Consider the following 22,998-nt stretch of genomic DNA (forward strand, 5'->3'; position numbering starts at 1 on the left):
ATTTAAGCATAACATATTATCAAGGCATATTGCCACCATTTTTTATAATATTTAAAATGCCTATTTAGTTCTTACTTAATTTTACAGGATACACTGGAACAGGCCCTCCATGTCTTTGTTAGCAGTTAAATGTATCTTTATGGTTTCAGTGTTGTTACCACAAATATCCAACTGGTTGATGAAACATAAACATAAAAAAAGACATCTATTGTATGAAGTGAACTGAAGATCGCCAAATTCCTTAACTTGTGCTCTCAATCACTTACCATATGTGGCAGCTGGATATTAGCTAGACTATGAATTAAAGACTGGCTTAAATTGGCCAACTCATGAAGAAGAGACTCATTTTGCTGTTCAATTACTTTGTTCTCCTCTTCTATCGTCTTCAGGTTGCTCTCCATTGTAGTGATCTAAAATGGACAAATTTGTGTACAATGTAATATAAGGCAAGCTGTGATAAAGCATGCGCTCTCTGAAGGGAGAGATAACAGAAATACCAGGGAAAGGAGAAAAAAGTCTATTCATTCACGCTTCAAAAGGTTTTCCTCGAGTCTGCAGTTCTTATCGTTGTTAAGCGTTTCTTATTTTCCTACTGCATGTTGGATGACTTTTAACAGCTTGTCTTTTTAACTTGGCAATAAGGAATGAACTCGGATTTGATTCCACTGCTTTAGAGCTTTTCTTCTTGAGTCAAAAGGCATTAAGAAGGACCTTAGTTCTGCAAGTTCAGCCATGTGGTTAAACACTTCTACTCCTAGGAGCCTACCTCGGGAACATTCTGCAGTAAGTCATGCATTTCTTATATTTTCTGCTATATATATATATGGTTAAGCATGCACAGATCCTTGCTGACAGTGTTTGGCTCTTTGTAAGTATAATTTGATTCTACAGAAATTCACAGGGCTGCTTTGGAAAGCTGAACAATTGCATGTTATTGCCACATGTGTACAAATGACAATCGTTAACATCTATTACAAAGTGTACGGTGTGCTTTTGGGTGTGTGTAGGTTAAAATACACATTGACGAAAGAGTGAAAAAAGATGCTAGAGAAGAGGAAAAAATGCCAAAGGACACAAGGTTTTGAATGCTCAAAATGAGCTTTATCCGTTTCTCCATTGGCATAGACAGTGAACTGTGGGAAGAATTGATACAATTTAAATTCTGATGCGAAGGCTGGAAGTTTGTACACTGGTAGCAAGCAGAAAGGGAAAAGGTTCTTAAGTGAATAATAACTTGACCATGGGTGAGTAAATTTTAGGAAACTGTTGGCACAATCAGGCCTATGTCTCAAGTTTTATTCTGGATCTGAAGTTTCAGTCTGCTTGTGGAAACACAGCTCACTAGTTGACAGAAGTAACTTTGACAAGTGATATGGCTACATAAAATGATCTTCATGTATCTCTTACTTTGACTACAGGTGTTCATACAGCAGTTAATTCTAGTTGTCAGTATTGCAAAAGCTTAATTTTGTCACAGTTAATTGATTCTGAGCTATTTCCACAACATATTATAGTAGGCAAAATACGTTCTTCAGCTTTGAAACTGGAAACACATCCTCCTCTCTTGTTTTGCTTTCAGCCAGTATGCAAACACAAAACATCTTTCATAGGTGCTTCATAGAGTCTGTCAAGCTCCAATGTTTACCCTAAAAACTGTTTCTTACATTACAGACCAAAGTGAAGAGTCTGATGTCAATGAAGGCCCAGTTCAGTACAATGTGCTGCTGCTGCCTCACACTAACTTAAGTAGGAGCTGAACTTCTATGGATTTTCTAGCTAGCTGAGCACTGCTACTTGAATAGATCTTTTTTCTTTTTTCATGTGAGATGCTGACTGTCTGCAAATACAGTGGCAGCTGATCAGCATATCTCACAATTTCACTTAGTACTCATCTATATATATCTTAAGATAACTGGCATACTTAATTATTGTATTCATTTGCTTAAAGGCTAAAATTTCCCTCCCTACATTTTACCCTAAAACTAATGAGTGTTCACTTCCATCTATTCTGAAAACAGGATAACCTGTTGCTTGTATGAGGCACACAGCTATTTGCAGATTTTTCTTTGCCCCTCTCACCTTTATGTGTGTCTGCCCCTCTCATACTTTCGGACTTGCATGTTACATTTGAACAAATTTACTAGAAGAACTTAGATTAGAAATACTTTTTTCAAAGTCTTAAGCAAAAAGGCAGCTGAATAAAGGAGAGTCTTAAGAATGCTCCAACTGAAAAAAAAAGGCTGTAGCATGACTTTTCACTTTACTAAATATAAAAGATTCTACATGGAAGGGAAGTTCCTGTTGTAGGAAAAACTTTCACTGGCACTTAAAATCATATGGGATGCAAATCCAAATCAAACATGACTGTTGCTGCTTCTGGTATTCACAGAACTTCCACTATTTCCCATTGCATATTCCCTGACTTTGAAGTCTTATTGAAATCTAGGTTGCACAATGATTTTCTGACGTTTATCAGCAAACATTTTGTTATGTCCAATATAATGTTGCAAATAAAGAGGACTGTTGTTGTTGATCCTCTTAATAGATTGATCATGACTATGATGTAACTATCTATGTGTTTGAAATGTATATTGTAAATCTTCAGGAGAGCGTACGAGTTCAAAACTGAGGCCTCTGAATTTTCGTGAAGTTTGACTTAGCTGGGATTTTCTGCTAGGCATCAGTAGCTAGTTGGGTAAGAACAGGTAAGTATTAGACCAGACTGCCCAGAGACTGTGGAATCTCTAATGTAGGAAGTAGAGAATGGTTAGACAAGTGTCTGTCAGGATTGGCTGAGGAAGGGCTGGGAAGCCGGAAGAGAAGACTGGTGGACAAAATAACGTTTCAAGGTCTCTTGTAGTTCTGTTTTCTCGAATCCTATTCATTATTTTAATGACAGTATGTGTCATTGCGAGTCATTGTACTCTTCTTCTAAATCTGCTGCACCAAAGTGCCAAAAGCATCCTTTCAACTCCATGGTAAAATCATCAGCTGAGGTTTTTTTACCAAGAATATGCAGTGGTCCCAGGTAGTGCCTAATCTGATTTCTAAGAATATGCAATGGCACTTGTCTGAGATATGAAAGCTACAACTGAGACCACTGAATTATAGCTTCTGTACTCATCTCAGGTCAAAACTTGATGTGAAATTCCTAGCTAAAGCTTTGAAACTCAATACATGTTTTATGCTTGTGATAGTGTTATCATGGCTTCACTTTTTTTAATTCATCTGGCCAAAAATAAAATTAAAAATGCAGAAAGTTATTGACAACTGGAGCATTTACCTAATGTACACATAACAGTCAAACTGCTTCACATTTTCAAAAATCTCAGCTAAATCAGTCTGTATGTGAATAGCACCTACAGCACTGTATTAAGCAAAAGAAAATGTAAGGCAGATAGGAAGCTGCCAGATTCAAAACTTAGTACCAAATTCCTCCAAATTAAATATTAATTATTAATTATTAATCATTAATTATTAATATTATATATATATAGTTTTCCTGATTGATTATTCTTCTTGCTTTGCATTCTTGCAGATTTTGTCCTCATGACCATACAGTTACATTTGGTCATATGGGAGAACTGTGTAAAACCTAAGTCAAATCCTATAAAGGCTGAATAATGGCAACGGAACCCTGAATACAGGCATAAAATAGAAGTGAGGTTTCAATATCAATTTCGTGAAGGTTTAAAAGTCAAAGAAAAAACAAGTTGAAGATGCAGATCCTGCCTTCTGAGTATACAAGAGGAGGAGAACAATGGACATGGAGCTCTTCTCCACAAGCAGCAGACAAAGAAGTAACAGGAATGGTTTACTCTCTTTCCATCCAGATCAACTGGATGATTATGACCGTGGCACTAAAGGCTGATAAATGGTGAGAACCATGGTAAATCTCACTGTTGGTGTCTGTGCTCAAACATGTGCAGAAAAAAGCACCAGAAGCTATGTCGGACACTAGAAAATGACAGGGAAAGTATTCACTTATTTTCTTTCCCTTGCTTTTCCCATCCAGTTTTAGCACTGCTGAATAATGAGGATTTAAATAATAGTCTAATGTTAGGTGGGGGTTTTTTGTGTGTTTGTTTTTTTTGTTGTTGTGTTTTTGTTTCTCCCCTCCCCCCCGCAACAGAATTACGTGGAACCTAAAAGGATTTAAGTTGGACCTGTGGAACCACTACTGCTGTCAAGGGCTGCACTTAGTGTACCACATGATGGAGTAAAGTGCAACAGGTATTCACTTCCCTACCTACATTTCCTCTGCAAGACAGACCTGGCAAAAGCCATGTTGTTGATCTGGACTCCTTCACCTTGTAACTTATGTTAATGATCTCGATGTCATACAATATTTTAACTGCTATTAGAATGGCAGAGCCTTACCAAAGGGAGACACAAAACTGACCATGACAGGTCATGCTTTTGCCATTAATTCCAAAAACATATTTTGCTATGCCTTTTTTTTTATTTATGCTGGCAACTGATGTGGAAATTGCATAATGGATATTTTTTCTGATTTTATAAATGGCAAATCACAGATAGAAATCTTAATATGTAAGAAACATAAAAGGGAAAAATGTATTTCCTATATTTCCTTTAATCAGTCATGTAGAAAAAGCATCTGAATTTAGGGCTTCATAAAACTGTTACCTGAGTTCTCAGTTTAATCATATCAGCTTCCATCTGGGAGTTGGATTCATTTAGTTCTTTGATTTCTTCATCTAACTGTTTAATTTCTTCATCATTTTCTATACCTGTGTGGTATAAAAATAGAAGGAATGTTAAATGTTTAAGCTTTAAATCAGAGGTCAGTGAATTAATTATTTACATATTTGAAAATAAATTTATTTCAAGTGAAAGTATTAAAGTAAAAAAGAGAAAGGAAGTTTTTCAAACTTTTCTTTTGAAGTTAAAACAATGTATTTTCCACTACTTTTAAAAATTGCAGGAATTTTCCAGAGAGGGTGTTGAAAATGCCTAGAGGATCAATAAGACACACATTTTTCTTTATATGTACTGATTTAGCTTCATATTATAAAAAATACACCTGCAGTAACAAATTCTGCTCCACTGTCATATGTAACTTATTTGAAAGTCTGTGTCCACTTACAGATCTTCTGAAGGAAAAGAAAATATCTTAACATACTAATCCCTTCATATTACAGCATTGTCAAAATCATTTGTAACTACTTCTGAAGATTATTTTTCCCAACACAGTGAAATTTTTTTGATGTACTGGAATATATTGTTATTCTGCTGTTGCTTTTAATAATTTAATGGTTCAGAAGGGTGTTATTAAATAATGATATATAGAATAATTTGCAAAATGGAAGTGATTTTTTTGGAAATGAAAGTTTTTATGGCATAAACATTTAGGAAACAGAATTTTAAAGGTGCCTGCATTTTTAAGGATTCAGACAGGAATAAACTGTAAAGTTTTATTTATTTATCATTGTAATTACTATAACAAAGCATAAAACAGTCCTGGGAAGAGAGAGACCTGTCTTCTCTCAATTCAAAGTCTGAATTCCTAAAGCTAGATAAATCAGTGTTCCTACTCTGTTGTTCTTACTCTGGTGTGAACCTTGCATACCTTTTCCCACCGTGCCTAACTCTAATAGGAGGGATGCCGTATGCCCTCCTAAGTACCCAAAATATTCATATACCACTCCTTAAGGCATTCCTCCTGGGCATGGCAGATACAGTTTTCAATACTCCCCAGGTTGCAGAGAAAACCACATCCAGATCCTGGTCACTAGCTGTTGAACAAAGACAGCCAATGCCTTCTCCAGCTGTGCCGGCGATGGGGGTTGAAATGCCTCCTGCACTGTGTTGAAATGCTTTGTGGCTCTCAAACACTGTCAGTGCACACCAACAGTTAAGAAGGCAGGCACAGTCACAGACTAAGTGACTACATAAAGTTTTCCAAGAAAACTCAGGACTCTGGCACCTCCCAGACAAGACTTTTGTGTATTACTTATTTAAACTGAAGCACCTACACTTTGCTTTTTTTGTACTTCAACTGTCAGGGTACTATCCTGACTTTCATCCAACATACTTTCATCATCTTCCCTGCAACTCAAGGTTCCCAGGAAGGATTGCAGATTATTGGAGATGAAATGGCACAAGGCCATCTACATCTGCCAGAGGTTACAGAGCCAGAGCTCCAAATGAATTCAAGGGAGCTCACAAGGACTTGACACTCTGGAAATCAACCCATTTTCTCTTCTGAATCCTTCAACAATAAAAGACCAACTATTCACCTTTGATGAACGAGGTGTGAACCAGAAAATTATAATAGTATATTCTACTTTGAAATATTTTAGTATTTTAGATTTATGTAGACATAACTCAGACCAGTCTGACCACTCTACTGCTGGCTCAGATTTCCACAGCATAAAACCCAGTTTCACTTCTACTGACAACGAATTCACTAAGATGTACACATGTAGAGAAAAAAGCCAATAGAGTAATGATAACTTTAGTTTACAAAGAAGTAATTTTTAAAAAAGTAATGATTAAAAATTTACCATTGCTGGCCCGCTGCTTTATTGTTAGCATTTGTTCTCCAGACAGCTTTGCTTTCTTCATTGCTGAAGTAGCTCTGGGGCATCCTGATAAACTGTGAACAGTAAGGAGGCTGTTAATTTTGATAGATCATTGAAAATAAATCTATAATCCAAACCTGTAATAAAAACAGTATCAGAGACAAAGTTTATCTTCACTGCCTAGCACTGAAAGAGTATGTTAGTCTGAAAAAAAAAAAGACTTACCAGTAGTGATTTCATGGTTTTATTCTTTCTTCCAAATTCTTTGTATACATAGCTAATATAAAAGTCAGATATATCTTGTAAAACCATAACCCTGGGAACAACAGTCTAATTTTGGAAAGATGCAATGCTATTACTAAAAAGGTTTATTTTAAAAACATTTACTGTGTAAACAGTCTCCTTTGAATTTACATGTCACCACTTTGAACTTCCACTTTTTTAAATTCCTATGTTCAAACATGGAACTGAATGCTGAGAGAAGGGGACATGAGCCACCTCTCACATTCAAATGACCAACTCTTATAAACTATGCTTTTCTTTGTGAATATCACCTACCAAGCTGTCTAAATTGCCCTTTTCTAAATTGTTTCTGAAAAAGGCAGTAACTATGTGTTGGCTTTTTGCTGAAGCCCAAGAAAAGTCATAGAATCATAGAATGGTTTGGATTGGAAGAGACCTCAAAGATTATCCAGTTCCAACCCCCCTGCCATGGGCAGAGAAATCCTCCACTACACCAGGTTGCCCAAAGCCTCATCCAACCTGGCCTTGAACACTTCCAGGGATGGGGCATCCACAACTTCTCTGGTCAACCTGTTCCAGTGCCTCACCACCCTCTGAGTGAAAAATTTTTTTCTTATATCTAATCTAAATCTCCCCTCTTTCAGTTTACAGCCATTGTTCCTTGTCCTGTCACTACATGCCCTTGTAAAAAGTCCCTCTCCAGCTTTCCTGTAGGCCCCCTTTAGGTACTAGAAAGCTGCTACAAGATCACCCCGGAGCCTCTTCTTCTCCAGGCTGAAGAGCCCCAACTCTCTCAGCCTGTCATTCTCATAAAAATGACCTTGCCTTGATGAGTGTTATATATCTCTTATAATGTATATTTGTTACATCTATGAATGTAGACTCAGCTATCTCTTGTCTCCCATGTTGCCAAAATACTAAGCTTTTTAATGACATTGTACAACATGGTTTGATAACAAATGCAGTCGTAACAGGTTTTATAGTAAAAATAAAAATAAGGATCAGACAGTACACCAAACTATCCCCTTTTTCAAAATCACATCTTTAACGTAGTTGTACTATCACAGGAAAGAGAAATACATATTCAATCTAATTTAATGATCCAAAACTATAGTCTTATTCTGAGCAAGCTTTAGCAGTGAAGGGAATCTGGAAACTTACTAAACAATTCCCTATTGCTTCATCATTTAAGGTTTCATAGCCACTGAAACTAAGTAAAGTCACGCACTTCTCATTGCATACAGTCACATTTAATTTCCTCTTCAGATCCAAAGGAGGACTTTTTTTTTTTTACATTTTTTAATTCTACAGATCAATTTCAAAGCTAACACTCAAATAATCTCTCTGTAATGTGGAATAAGTTTCTGAGGAATGTGGTATCTTTGACTAAAAGCATTTATTTAAGAAAAGACTCAACTTCCTACTAAATAAAGTCCTCTAATTTAAGTGTAACATTTAATTACTGACAATGTTTCTCTGAAAAGCCTGGGCTGCTATTATCCAGTGCAGCCATCCAAAAAAGGAAATTTTTCCCAGAAAAAATGTCTAAACCAAAATTTCCTTTTCTCAGCAAAAGAATCAGTGTTCAATACTTTATACAGCTTTGTTACGGAGAAGTTATATAATAAACCAATACTAGTAGTACCGAGAAATAGCATGACCTAGTAGTTTTTCACTGTAGCTTAGGTGGTAGGATGCCAGATTATTTTTTAAGTTCTGCTATGGACTTACTCTGTGACCATAAACAACTGTCCTCTTGGAGTGTCAAAGGGAGCCTTGATGGAAATTAATGAGAGGATTAGCCTTTTCGAGAAAAAAACATTGGCGTAGGGAAAGGAATGAAAGATAACTGTATATGCAAAGTTTCTGCATCATTTAATTGACTTCATTTTTGTATCCTTTCAATTGATTTAATGAATTTCTTCATATTTTGTTCTCACTCTTTTTCAGGACTTAGCATCACTCACAGGGCATGATAACAACTGGGTTAGTTGATTCTCATCTTGGTTTGCAGCCTTTTCCTCTCTAAAAGTCTTGACTGATGACAACCTAGGGAATCCCTCAAAATAAAACAGCCCATAAGTACGGCATTCAAACCCTAAACAAACCAACAAGAAACCTGGATGCTAGAACTGCGCACCTGAAAGAGCAGAAGAATAACGAAACAAAAAAAAGTATGTTCACAAGTATTAGAAATCTACTGTGAGATTCACTGTGCCTGCATCCAAACTTTGGTGCCAAAAACCCAATCTTACTCCCAGGCCATGGTTACGTACACCTAGTTTTCAGGATGGCCTAAACCTGTAGACACCTTCTTAGCTTGTCTGAAAGGTGACCTCTCCTCTAGAATATTCAGTGTGCTCCAAACCACTCTCTCACCCTGAGGCCCCAGGTACAATATCCCATATTTGCACTACTAAGCTTTCCTACTCTACAAAACAGGGTGGCAACATTCTAGTTGCCTAATAGCAACTGTCCCTGGCCCATGTTCTCTCCATTGGAAAGAGATCTATTGCAAGGGTAGGCACTTTCATATCACTCACACCTCTGCTGCAGTTCAGGCACTCTGGCACCAGATGTCCTCTGCCTAAACTGGAAACAGAAAGACCCCGGTCCTGCACTCGATTGATGCTGCAGGAACTGTTGGAGAGTTGTTCTGCATGGATTATCTACCTTCTTCCAGAGGCACCCAGATGAGTCGTGAGTAAGTGAGGGGAAAGGCAAAGGGCAGCTATTTTGGGGCCAACTAGTGAGGACGCAGAAGGCTTCCACATCCTGTAGCCAGATTAGTTTTGCTCTTGCCCACCGGTGATCTAATACAACATGCACAGACAGAGGAGAGCTTCGACCCGAAGGGCTTTCTTTCCATGTAACTGTACGCCCAAATCACAAGCTTCCACTTTTTGCTTTTCTCACCCTTACACACATGGCTTTAACATATGCACTGTGTACTGCTATGACGACCTTTAGCTTGTTACGCATCTGTCCTTACAAGAGGCCATGGATGAACAGAAGGTCCTAACTTTTCCTGTGGCTTTACACAATATAAGAGAGCATTCAAAACTCCCAGAGGTACAAATTCAACACAGGGGACGACACCAAAGCCAGACCATGCCATCAACTTCCTCTGCAGGTCTTTACCAGCAAATCCCTCTCTCCATTAATTGTATACTGTATTGTAAGTGGATTAGCTCACTTTCCTGAGCTAGGCACTTAGAACTTCAATGAGGCAGATACTAAGTTAGCAACCTAAATTAGAGGATTGAGTTCTACTACAGTTTATTTAACTTGGCTAAATTCTTTGGAAATGAATAAGACAAAGACAGAAATATGCATCCTCTTTGCCCAGCTCTGCTCATTTCTCTGTTTACTTCTGAAGGTAACTGCTCTTCCTCTAAGTTGAGAACAACTAAAAGAGGGTAAGACATATGGGAAGGTAAGAAGGCTAAGTCAGCATCACACCAGAAGTGCGTTGTTCTACAAAGTTTGAACCTCACAGAGGTGTAAAGTTAACCAAAAACCTTGAATTGAGATCCCAGTGAGACTGGGAGTGGCTCAAGATTTCTACAAGACTAGGGGTAGAAGGAGATGAAGACAAAAAGGAGTAGGTATGATTTTATTTGTCTCAAATATCCTGAGATTTTGTCTTCCCAAGACTGGGAAAAAAAAAAAAAAAGTACAAGTGAAAGCCATTTCAGTGCTTTAAGAGTTAAGCAAAATATGCTTTAAACATCTCAAAAATCAAAAAAGACCAAGAGAAACTCCTAGCTAGTAGTTTTGGTGAGGATAATACTTATGCTGACATGAAGTTTAAAGCCTTTACAGTTGATGCCTGTAAAGGCTTTCTGTTACAAGTGGAATTAGTGTGTAATCCTGCTTTAGTTTATTTTTTATACTTTAACAAACCTTACATTGACTTCTACATAAACATGGAATTTTGCAGCTTGTTCATTCCAGCAAAGAACTAGTAAAATTAATCACAGTTACCTCACTTGCTACTGCCATTATTCTCATACACATGAGAAATCATGCAAAGGAAAATATAAACACAGTTGAATATTCTTTCCACAATAAAAAAAGAATAAGGCTTTCTAACAACATTGCTGGGGGTATTGTGGCAATAAATACAGTACAAACTTACTGAGCCATCGTTTATCTCTCTCAGATTGTGGATGCCACAGGGCTTGAAGCTAAAGCATTTTGGTGGGGCTGTGAGAAGCACCAATACCCAACACCTGTCTCCCTCTGAGTTCCTGATTCAGCAGGAGCTGTGAGCTGCTGCTGCCATAGAGAGAGAGACAAGGTATCAACAACCAGCTGTTCATCAGCACCTTCTCTTGTTGAAATGCAATGTGTCTTGGTTCTTGCTGAATTTCTGTTGGGCTTAATCTCTAATTTGAGGAAGAAAAGTATAATCTGGCACATCATCCTTGAAAGCCAACCTCTACCATCATTTACAAAATACTATGAAAATTAATTAAACTCTTAGATTAAACTGATCTAGGGTCAGATCCTGCAAATCTCCTGTAAGGCATGTGCTAAAATTTGAGAGGGTCTCAATTTTTGTTGGTTGGCTGGAGACTTCTGACATCATAACACATAATTTATATTGGAAATACACTTCTGTTGGGCATGAGCACTAAATGGAGAGGTGCATGGCTGAGACCTATCATGCAGCTTTGCTTGGCAGGGCATAGCACTGTCCATGCAACAGACATTTCTAGACACTATATGCCTGAAGGACTGACAGGTAGAAGGGGTGACTGAGTTTTACGCCACGCAAGTTCAACCTGCGTTAATCAGGCTTGTTTTTACAGGAAGACTTTATAAATGGAGGCATGCAGAAGTAAAGTGCTAGTAGCTGTATAAACTCTACAAAATAAGGTCCATTCATATAGAATCATAGAATGTTTTGGGTTGGAAGGGACCCTAAAGATCATCTAGTTCCAACCCCCCTGTCATGGGCAAGGACACCCTCCACTACACCAGGTTGCTCAAAGCCTCATCCAGCCTGGCCTTGAACACTTCCAGGGATGGGTGCTTCAAGAATTTAATTGCATTATCTTTAGGGATGCAAACGAGAGAGGCTGTCAGGGTGGAGGATCATTGATCAAGTGCAGCAATTGTCTGGGTGACTGATTTTAGTTATCTGGGTTCCAGCTGTGCTCTGTTAAATACATTTTTTGCCTCAGAAGATATATGTAGTCTTGTCCTTCTTAAAGCTGAAGGAATTGTACTTGGCTTGTCAAGTGAAGAAAACATTTTCCAAACGGAGAAGTAGGGATGTGGGAAAGGAGAACACAAAGGTCAAATAAAATGCAACTTTTGTATTTGGTGTGTGAAGTGCTGAAGTTTACAAAGAAAGGAAGAACAGGATGTAAAGAAACCAAAGCCTCAACCTGGAGTACCCAAAAAGCATCCTGAGGGCCAACTCTATAAACATTGCAAGATGTTTATAAATTCACTACCACAGTGATTTTTCAAAAAGTTAAGAAAATGAAACACTTTCCCTGTTTATTAAAAATAACATTGTCCATAGACTAGAGAAAGGAACAAGTCACATTCGAGGGACCTCTTTTAACTAGAGATAGATACAAAACAAGCCCCAGATGTAAACCCTTTTGAAATTCCGGGAAATACAGATCACAGTGAAAGCCACTGCTTTATTTTGTTGATGGATGAAACCCTACTTTTATGACTAAGCTTGTGAGCTATTTGGTAATGTTTGAAGTTCAAGTTAAGAGATCAAACCCAGTGATCAAAGTAGCCCTTTCCTTGGTTTAATATTAAATCCATGAACCACTCATTTTTTCTATGTTGAAGGGTATCAGCTTTAGCGATTTCCTTATTCCCATGAGTAAATTCTGCTACACACCTTAAAGGATGAAATACCCTATGCACAACTCCAGCAGAGATAAAAGGAACCCTCCCTAGCCCAGCACTCATTTTTATTTACATTCAAGGGTGATTGGCTTTTCCCCAGCTTCTTACTGAGCTGTGAAGTAAAGGGAGTCCAGGAGAGAGGTTTTGCAAACAACATAGTGTAGTTTTGTTTGCATGGAGATTGCTGAGACTCACAGAGGAATCTCTTCTCCTTCCCACTCACTACACAACTCGAACTGCCTTTGTGAGGTGTTAGAAAAAGTAAATTTTGGAATTCTTTACTGGAAAAGTATAATTCTGATTAATGTGGCCCTTTTTAGGTCTCATTCCCTGGCCAAAGCTTTTTTTTTTTTTTTTTTTGCATTTACAACTCACACCTGAATGTTGGTGATGAAGAATTTTCAGTTAAATTTTCAATCAGGAGGGAAATCTAAGTTAAAAAGACTGAAAGCTTGATGTAACATGGAAAGTGGTAGCTCCTAATCCTTTTGGTTCCCAAAGCTGCTGAGGAAAGTAGCTAAGATTTTGTTCTGTTTAAACAAATCTTTGTATTGGTTCCAGAACTAAGAAAAATTAAACCACTACCCAAGTGGCCAAAAAAGAAATATAGCCATTATGATTAAAACAAAATGAAAGCTTTTCCAAATTATTTTAATGATATCTGACCATTGTTTCAGAAAGACTTTCAGGAAATAATTACTTTCTTATCTAAGAGGGGAAGGGTTAAAGTAGCATTAGAATCTGGTCAGTCAAGCACCAAATGGACAATGGTATAGAGTGAATGGCCATGATACCCAGAAGACGAGAGGGTATTTGTTTTTTACTGGAGATTTAAAAGCTAAAATAGTGTTATAGCTTAATTATACCGAACCCTCATAAAAAAAAAAAAAAAAAGAATAAAATAAGCATCAGTAAGAAAAACAAAAACAGAAATTACGCAGAACTGTAAACATGGCCAAACTGAGAGAAAAGGCTCTGAGAGTAAACTCAGTTTGAAAGGAATCTCCCTGGGGCATAAATACACACCAGAAAAAGGACTAATGAATCTTGAAATGCTGGAACTGTAAAAGCACTGCCAAAGTTGCCCTTCAGCTGGGCACAGTACCCCTGTGGCAAATTTACATCATATTTTGCTAATTAAAGTCGCTTAGTCAGCAAAGAGGCTCTGTGGGTGGGCTTCTCACATGTGCTAATGAGCTTTGACCTGTATCATCTCTGAACAGGGAAAGAGGTTTGGCTCTTGCCCAAAGATGCAACAACTGATCAAAAATCTCTCATTTATTCTTTGGTGAGTGCGGAAGCACTGCAGCACATTACACAAATTACCGGTGGCCCTTGCACTAAGTTACAGGGAAGGAATGTGCACTTCATGGGTGCTGCAAAGTTTATCAGCCTCTCTCCTCTCCTGTGACTGCACACAACAGGACAGACAACCCGAAGACCAGTGGATTTACTGGTCAGTTGAATAGGGCATGTATTGTGAAGGAAAAAACAGGCTGGGACTTCCCTGTGTATAAATAGGTAAGGTGTATCTCTAGCTACACACCTCTGATTAGTGCTCTTAGCTCAGAATTTCAGGTGATCTATTTAGCAACCAAGCTCAGCTCACTTAGGCACTTCAAATGAAGCACAGTTTCTCTAGGTGTTTGTATAGACAGCAGAGAGAAGAAGGTACTTCAAGAGAAAATTCATCCCACCTGAATTCTAAAAAGCCATCCAGTCATCTCCGCTTTTTTATGGGCTATGTCTGGCATGAGAACAAACAGGCTTATAACCAGAGAGCTTCTGCTAAGTGCCTGAAATCAAGGAGATGTCACATTGCAAGCACCTGTACAAATTACTGTCTGCTGTCATTTGTCAGGTCTGCTCAGTAAAATGATTTTTCTTGTTTATATTGTGCAGTCTGCTTTTTCTAATATGAATTTCATATTATTTTCTCCTTGACTTTCCCAAGGTAAGTAAACCTCTTAAGTCCTTTTAGATTAGCTCTCGGTTAGGAGCCTTCCAGTTTAATAGACTGTACATCTGATTAAAATGCTACTCCATCCTTCCGGCTCGTAATGAGAAGAGCTGGCAGAACTACCCCCAGTCGAAGGGCCTAACTCTTTCAACAAGCAGGCTCTGCAATTAGTAACTTCCGACTTTTGCCAAATTTTAACCGATCTGACTGAAATCTTCCATGGGAGGTATCTGCCCAGGCTCAGGGTTTTTTTTCCAAATGTTGTAAGAAAAAAACTTCCATTTCTCAGAATATATTTGTATACCATTGTTTTGTCCATATACCTTGTTTTGTCCGTACTGAGGAGGAAAAGAAAAGCCCCAATAATTCAGTGAATATCTCTAATTGTCCGTGAATTGGAACAAGATTGTCATTTCACGGGGTATTGGTCTGAGCTTAGAGATGCATTCTGCTGTCCTCATGAAAACAAACGGAGGTTTGGCAGAGTTATAAGCCTCTAACAGACTGTCACTTGGACATGATCAGTAGATGTGAGTTAGTGTTTGGCTGCCAGAGCCTCCATGTACTCTGTGTAGGACAACTGGGAGCACCTTCTCTGCCATCAGCCCCGTTCAGGGCTGCAGGGCCCGGAGCAGAAGGCTGCTTGCTGGAAGCAATGCTGGTGAGACTGCCTGTCCTGTTCTGCCAGTGCTCAGGAGAAGCTACTTGAGGGCCAGCTACCTCAAATGCTGAGGACTGAGAAGTGCAGAAGTAAGAAGAAAGACTGAACAGGAGCCACAGGGACAGAGAAGGGAAGACGGCCAGCACAGAGGCAGTTGGAGAGGAGGAGGATGGGAAGAGGAAGGTGTTGAAAAGCAATTTTAAAAGACTCTTTTCCCTTGAGCTTATGGGTCAACACAAAATTCCTAAGTCAAAAAAACCTTTGTAGTGCAGAGTCCACCTCACAGATTTTAGTTTAATGTTTTTCTTCTTTATGTACGTTATTATTACATTTAACTGCCATGTGTCTCTCCTTGCCTTCTTGGAGGTGTCAGCACGCTTGCATGTGTGTCATCTTTCAATAATGTCACCACGATGATGCTTATCATTGTCAGTTGTAATTACTGCTAAATGCAGTGAGTTTGGTTAGTTCTTCTATACTCTTAATATTGTATGACTTTCTCCTGCTTAATCGCAACGCTTATAGGAAAAAAAATGAGGCTGGAAACAGCAAAATAAATCAATGGCAGGGAGGGGACAGGCAGAGTAAAACCAGCCAAACAAACATCCTAAACAACTTTAAAAAGGCTACCAGAGAAAAAGTGAAACAATGAGAATGAAGCGTGAATGACTGTTGACTCACATGTGGCACTGACAACTTACTGGAACAACAAATAAAACAACCTCTTGTTCCCTACAGATAGAATTGCCGGACACAAATTCCTCAAAGACATGATATTTCAGAAGTTTAGAGCATCCTGAGAATTCTTCTGGCAGTTTGGATTCTTCATGTTTTAAAGGATGCTTGCAATTACTTTTTTGTTGTTTTTACACAAGGTATTTTATCGTGACATATCTCATTTTTGCACTGTGGTTTACAGCACCAAACCACAGTATTACTATGCACCTTCTGATATCTTTAATTTGCATTAGTCCATAGTGAACGTTGCATCATATATGTATCTATAAATACAGAATCTCAAATCTGATATAACTTTATATTATATTTCCAGTTGTTTAATAAAGCTTCTAAGTTTTCCTCTCTGCATTTATTTGCAAATACCAGAAAGCTTTTTTAAAATTCAGGTTTTATTTCAAATAAGCTTCCTATCCTGCTGAAAAGCTGACACCTGCTTGGAACCAATTACCTCCATCTAAAGTCTGGGCATTTTCATTTCTCCATGAATTGAAAAGAGTAGCTGGCATTTAGTAACTCAGACAACTTAGAGTAATTGTAATGTAAGGCCTCATGCAACACTGCTTCAACATAAAAGCTAATTTCAGGTCCAAGGCTTTGCAGGACTGATTTTGCTCCAATAACAGAAGTTGCAAGCCTGTGTTGCAAGCTTCTGGTGTCCCCAACACAAGAAGGACATGGAGATGCTGGAGAGCGTCCAGAGGAGGGCCACGAAGATGATCCGAGGGCTGGAGCACCTCTGCTATGAAGACAGGCTGAGAGAGTTGGGGCTGTTCAGCCTGGAGAAGAGAAGGCTCCGGGGTGATCTTGTAGCAGCTTTCCAGTAAGGGAAAAAGTAGGGGGCCTACAGGAAAGCTGGAGAGGGACTTTTTACAAGGGCATGTAGTGATAGGACAAGGGGCAATGGCTTTAAACTGAAAGAGGGCAGATTTAGATTGGATATAAGGAAGAAATTTTTCACTCAGAGGGTGGTGAGGCAGTGGAACAGGTTGCCCAGAGAAGTTGTAAATGCCCCATCCCTGGAAGTGTTCAAGGCCAGGTTGGATGAGGCTTTGGGAAACCTGGTGTAGTGGAGGGTGCCCCTGCCCATGGCAGAAGGGTTTGAACTGGATGATCTTTGAGGTCCCTTCCAACCCAAACCATTCTGTGATTCTATGATTCTATGTATAAAACATAAAAATCTGAATAATCTGAGGCCTTCTCACACCCTTTGTAACCATATAGCTCATTTCTAAAAGACCCATTCACTGAACTAATGCTAAGTATTTTTACGTTTTTAAATGTCAAACTTGAGAAATGCTAATGCTAAGAGAAGATGTGACTTCAGGCAAACAAAAACTGAAAGCTCTACAATAATTTAGGTGCAAATTTGCAGCGACTAGCACATTTGGAGATGCAAAGCATCCGGATTATAGAGCTACTGCCCCTTTGGCACTCTCCATGTGAACATCCACCCCAGATTTCATAGATTTCATAGATTTCTAGGTTGGAAAAGACCTTAGAGATCATCCAGTCCAACCGTCCCTAATCCCCCATTAAACCATATCCCTAAGCAGTTCATCCACCCTTTTCTTAAACACATCCAGGGATGGGGACTCAACCACCTCCCTGGGCAGCCTATTCCAGTGGCTGACAACCCTTTCAGAGAAGAAATACTTTCTAACATCCAACCTGTACCTCCCCTGACTAAGCTTATACCCATTTCCTCTTGTTCTATCGCCCATCACTAATGTAAAGAGCCCTTCCCCCACCTCCCCACCATCCCTTCTCAAGTATTTGTAGGCTGTAATCAGGTCTCCCCTCAGCCTCCTCTTCTCCAGGCTAAACAGCCCCAACTCCCTCAGCTGCTCCCCATAAGTTTTATTTTCCAGCCCCTTGACCAGTTTAGTCACCCTTCTTTGGACCCAGATAAACCCTGGGGTGAGCTGCTGATCTATCAACACAGGCTCAAGCTGAAGCCCTGAGCACCAGGAGGTTTGACCGTAGGTGGAACTTGCAAATCCTCCCTTCAGGAGCTGAGGTTGATGACATAGGCTTTTTAGACAACATCTATTTCTAGCGAAGCATATTTCATAAGAAAAAGGATCTGCTCATGAAAATCTAGATCTCCAGCCTTCTTTCCTCACGTGTCATCTCCCAAAGGCTTTGAATGTTTGGGAGCTCAGAGGTTCTCACAGAATCTTTGTGAACGTTGGTGTCTGCCTGCTTCTAGCAAGCAGCTGCTGAGGGCAGCTCCTGTCTTGAGTTTTTATCTTTTTATCTTTTAATATTTTCCTAATCTGTCTGTTCCCAGGCTTAGCAATGCAGCTGTGCCGCTCAGAGCTGTGACCAACCTGGAATTTTTGGAGAGAACACCACTGGCAGAGCTCCTTCACCTGAGGATTTGCACATGAGGCAATGACTGATCTGAGTGCACTGCTGTTACCTCCCCGCAGGCTTTCTGAGAGCCTGACCAGTAACAAGCCCTTCCTATGCAGAAAGTGGACAGCCCGTAACAGTCATATGCAAACATTTCCTAAAACCACCTCACAATTTTTACATACATTCCTGCAGAAGGGAAAAGGCACTGGATGATGTCCTATTCTACAAACTTGTTTACGGATCTTGGAGTCCCACTGTCCTCAGTGAGGCTACAGATACAATAAAGAAAAATTCCCCTTCCCCACATTTTCATTTCTATTTAGCATTAGCTTGTAAATGTGGAAAATACTTATAATTTGATCATCTCTGGCATATTATAGTTCTACTAGTGTATGTTTCTGTACTGGTTTTCGCTAGAATAGAGTTAATTTTCTTCATAGTAGTTGGCATGGGGCTATGGTTTGGATTTGAGCTGGAAATAGTGTTGATGATAACACAGGGATGTTTTCATGTGCTTGTACAGCATCATGGCCTTTTCTGCTTCTCTCCCCACCCCACCAGCGAGTAGGCTGGGGGGCACAAGGATCTGGGAGGGGACACAGCTGGGACAGCTGACCCCAACTGACCAAAGAGATATCTTATACCATATGAGATTGGGCTCAGCAATACAAGCTGGGGGAAGAAGGAGGAAGGGAGGACATTCAGAGTGATGGCGTTTTCCCTCACAATTCAGCATTATGCGTGATGGAACCTTGCTTTCCTGGAGATGGCTGAATACCTGCTTGCTGACGGGAAGTAGTGAATGAATTCCTTGTGTTGCTTTGCTTGCGTGGACAGCTTTTGCTTTACTTAGTAAACTGTCTGCCTCAACCCAGGAATTTCCTTGCTTTTACCCCTCAGATTCTGCCCCCCATCTTGCTGGGAGGGAGGGAGGGAGGGAGGGAGGGAGGGAGGGTGGGAGCAAGCAGCTGCGTGGGGCTGAGCTGCCTACCAGGGTTAAACCACAACAGTTTTTCATAGTCAAGGGAATTTAACAGCTACTGTGTTTGAACACTGATTTAAACACAAGTGGGCAGCAGATGGGAGTGAGAACATTGTTTTAGATCTGAAAAGGCATTTCTGAATATAATTTCCACTGAAGTCTGCACAAGCACATTTCCGCTTCTGTGCTAAGGAGCAGGGCTGCTAAATCCAAGTATATTCTGAGAAAGTCCACAAATGATCATTGTATTAGAAACGATGCCGTCCAGAAAAATCTTCTTAAATCAAACATGAGGATGTAAAGGCCTGTTCAAGAACTGAACTGGAAAGCTACAGTATAATAACCAATTTACATTTCATTATAACCTATTTCATTTAGCTATCTACTGACTCCATGCTTACATGCCTTCCAACTCATTTTCATATTGCTGATAGGTCACCTAATTTCACACTGGCCTCCCTGCTAGCACAGGCTCCTTTTTGAAGTATAGAACTCTTAATCCTATGCTTCAACTCCCTTCTGATAACCCTCTGTTGCCATTCTTTCCTATGCAAAACTCCTTTATAAAATAAAACTATTCATACAAATTCTGCAGACAGGCATGGCTGACGTTAAATAAACAGAAACCCTTTTTGGTGCCTTTGTTCACAGGGTAGAATTCAAAACTTACTGAAATTTGTGACTTTTTCAACTGACTACTTATTTCTACTTGAGAAGCATGTATGTACAAATATGCATATATTTAAATTCCAGACTACGTAATACCAGTTGGAGTGGGTTTTTAACTAAGTACTGATTTACCAGCACTTGTGGATCATCTCAAGGGTCCATTGATATCAGCGGAATTACACCATGCATACAAGGTGCAACAACAGCTCTAAGAAATCTTTGCCTCAAAACCCTCTCTCTCTCTCTGTATGTATTTTTAATTAATACAACAATTGGCATCATTTTCACAAGCCAGTCTGCCATTCAGTTTCCAGAGTATTACAGCTGCTTGGATAATAGCACATTAACAGCTGTCTATGAATGGCAGAATATAAAATCCCAAATAACACATTAAGGACGCTACATATCCCATTAACATAGATGCTTAGAGAGGTCTGCTGATAGAAAAATAGTTGTAGTAAGGAAGAAAAGTGACTATCAGGAGAGAAGCACGATGTACTGCCAGAATTGAAGACTTTTAACTACTGCTCCCCTAGGACCTTTCACTGACTCAGTTAATGGTCATAGCTCTGCTTTCTCCCCACGCATGCTGGACACAGCTGTACCTGCAAAAGGCTGTACATAAACCTGGTTTCAGTGTGTAATTGTCATAACATTGCTTCTCTTCAGAAGGTGGAGCTTGAGATTTACAGCCATGGCTGTATAGCAAAATGTTGTTAGAGGTAGAAGATGAGACCACAGCCTATTAAAAAGGATACACTAAAAGTGAGGGGATATTCCATCTTTAGGTAAGGAAATGTACAGTCTGTAATTTAGGTGAGTCTGAACTCCAGATTGGAACAGCTAGGTTTAAATTTCTGCATGGGAACTATGTGTCAAAGCTGCCATGGAGCTCTGGGGCCCATTCATTTGGGGCCCAAGTCTATCACCCTTCCAGATCCCCTGCAAAGCATGTTCAGTTTTCAGCTGTCACAATCAAAGAATGGGAGTGTCTCACAAATCTTCAGTCATTTTTGCCAGCCCAGTACGGCCATCTTGTATGCCTCATCAACACTTCCAACGACATAAAGTGTCTATCTGTTTGCAGGGGAATCCCATTCCCCATTGATGCACTCAGTAACATTTAGGGTACAAGTCTGATCACAGGCAGATGTCTACTTCACAGGTGAAGCAAACAACTCTCCAGGATCCATTGACTTCATTCACTGGAAGAGGAGAAAAAGCACTTTGTTCACCTATAAGTACATTCTCAAAGTAGGTGAATTGTTCTGAAGCTCAATCCTATGTGCAGAGTTTGATTCAGTTGTCCATACACAGGCATGAAATGCCATTTGAGAAGACATATCATTATGGCTGGTAAATATGACACTGGATCGACCACAGATGTGTGCCTTTCTGTGCAACAGCTGGAGGCCGTGTAAATTATACTAAGGCATCTAAAACGGCTTCAAGTGCTTTTCTTTGTGTGAGCAAGTGAACTAAGCCCTTTTACAGCATCTTAAGAATTCTACAAGAATTAATAATATTTCTTAAATAATATGTTTTTATTAATATTGTCATAGCTTATGAAAGCTTGAAGAAATTGTTAAACTTGCTCACAACAACTTAGAATATTGGTGCTTTGTTACATCAAAACAATTAACAACAGTCTACTTCAGTCAGTCTTTTTAAGCAACCTTTCATCTTCTGGTGCTCTCCTCTAACAATGGACTGTTTTGCTCAAAAATTGGTGTTATAAGGTAAGCCTTTTACATGGCTCAGTTTCTACTTAAGATAATGGTACTCAAGAAAGCACATGGCTGCTGTGTGGCTGAATGTCATATTTAGGTTTCTCCATTGGAAAAAAAAAAAGAATTTAAATTTTATTCTATGTTTTTAATGAAAACATTCCTATTAAAAAATAAAACAAACCAAACCTCTAGGTACCATTTGCCTCTTAATTTTGAAGAACAGTTAGATTAGTATCAGTATGTTCCTTTTAGAAGTTAGTTATCCTTGTTGCAAGAACCTTCTCCTTGAAGATGTAAATACTATGTAAATACTCCTTGAAAGCAATTTCTCAGTAATTATATTGTACCTTTCAACTAAAGGTAAAATAATTCCAAATTTTTAATGACTGATCTCTGTGAGTTAAATAAATGTCACACCATTACAAAGAAAGCTAAACTGAAATATGAACACTAATACCGATATTTTACTGAAAGTCAGAAACTTAAACCCACATGTGGACATCTGCACAAATGGTCGGGGCTTTTGCATCTACAGCTCCCTAAAGCCTACGAGAGCTGCAGGCTGTGTAATATGTTTGACCACCTAGGTAGCACCTCTGGTCGTGGACCAGAATCCCTTCATGGTAAGTACCATACAAACACTGAGCAGAAAAAATCAGCTCTGAACCTAAATGGGAACTATGTGTACAAAGTCTGGACAGGTTGCAGTCACGGTAAGGCTTTTGAGTTAAGCCTTAAAGGACTGTCAAAAAAAGAATCCAAGGAAATAGTTACAGGCAAGATAAGGAAGAAGAAGTACACTTTTCACCCCTATATCTAGAACTGACTACAAAACAAGATCAGGTTGGTTTAGTTAACTAAAAGGTACAGAAGTTCAACTGAGGTCTGCCTGGAGAAGGGTGACAAATTAGGCACATCGGCTTGACATATTTCAAGTAATAGAGTTTTATATTAGTGATTATATAATAAGAAATTTGCTCTGGCATTATAGTCATGTTCAGGCTGAGATTCCCACCCAAAGCTCCAAAAACACCCTTGCTTCCTCATAAGCTGATATCTAAAATGGCAAGAAGATTTATTCCTAATAGACTGCCCACTTTCTGTTTCTTAATCTCTTAAAAGCAATGAAAAATGTCCTCACTGAAGTTCTCTTACTTCTGCTAAGTTTATGAAAAATTGAGCTTAGTATCTCTTTTGTCAAATATTTGTATTCCATTAGTTTTAACTAA

The 22,998-nt window shown here is 39.1% G+C and overlaps 1 protein-coding gene across 5 annotated transcripts in view; it reads right to left on the reverse strand.

Moving 5' to 3' along the window:
* Positions 1-22,998, reverse strand: part of MYT1L (myelin transcription factor 1 like) — a 237,473-nt gene that overhangs the window by 798 nt on the left and 213,677 nt on the right. For 3 of the 5 annotated variants that reach the window (XM_086608357.1, XM_086608355.1, XM_086608354.1), the window contains exons 17-19: positions 6,528-6,619; positions 4,648-4,751; positions 267-410 (exon numbers count right to left, since the gene is read on the reverse strand). In XM_086608357.1, coding sequence (XP_086464483.1) covers positions 267-410; positions 4,648-4,751; positions 6,528-6,619 — 340 coding nt within the window. Of the gene's footprint in view, positions 1-266; positions 411-4,641; positions 4,752-6,527; positions 6,620-22,998 lie in introns of all 5 variants that reach the window. The other 2 variants (XM_086608356.1, XM_086608358.1) reach the window with 1 other exon arrangement.

Source organism: Tauraco erythrolophus, chromosome 2 (assembly GCF_009769465.1).
Source record: "Tauraco erythrolophus isolate bTauEry1 chromosome 2, bTauEry1.pri, whole genome shotgun sequence".
Taxonomy (NCBI): domain Eukaryota; kingdom Metazoa; phylum Chordata; class Aves; order Musophagiformes; family Musophagidae; genus Tauraco; species Tauraco erythrolophus.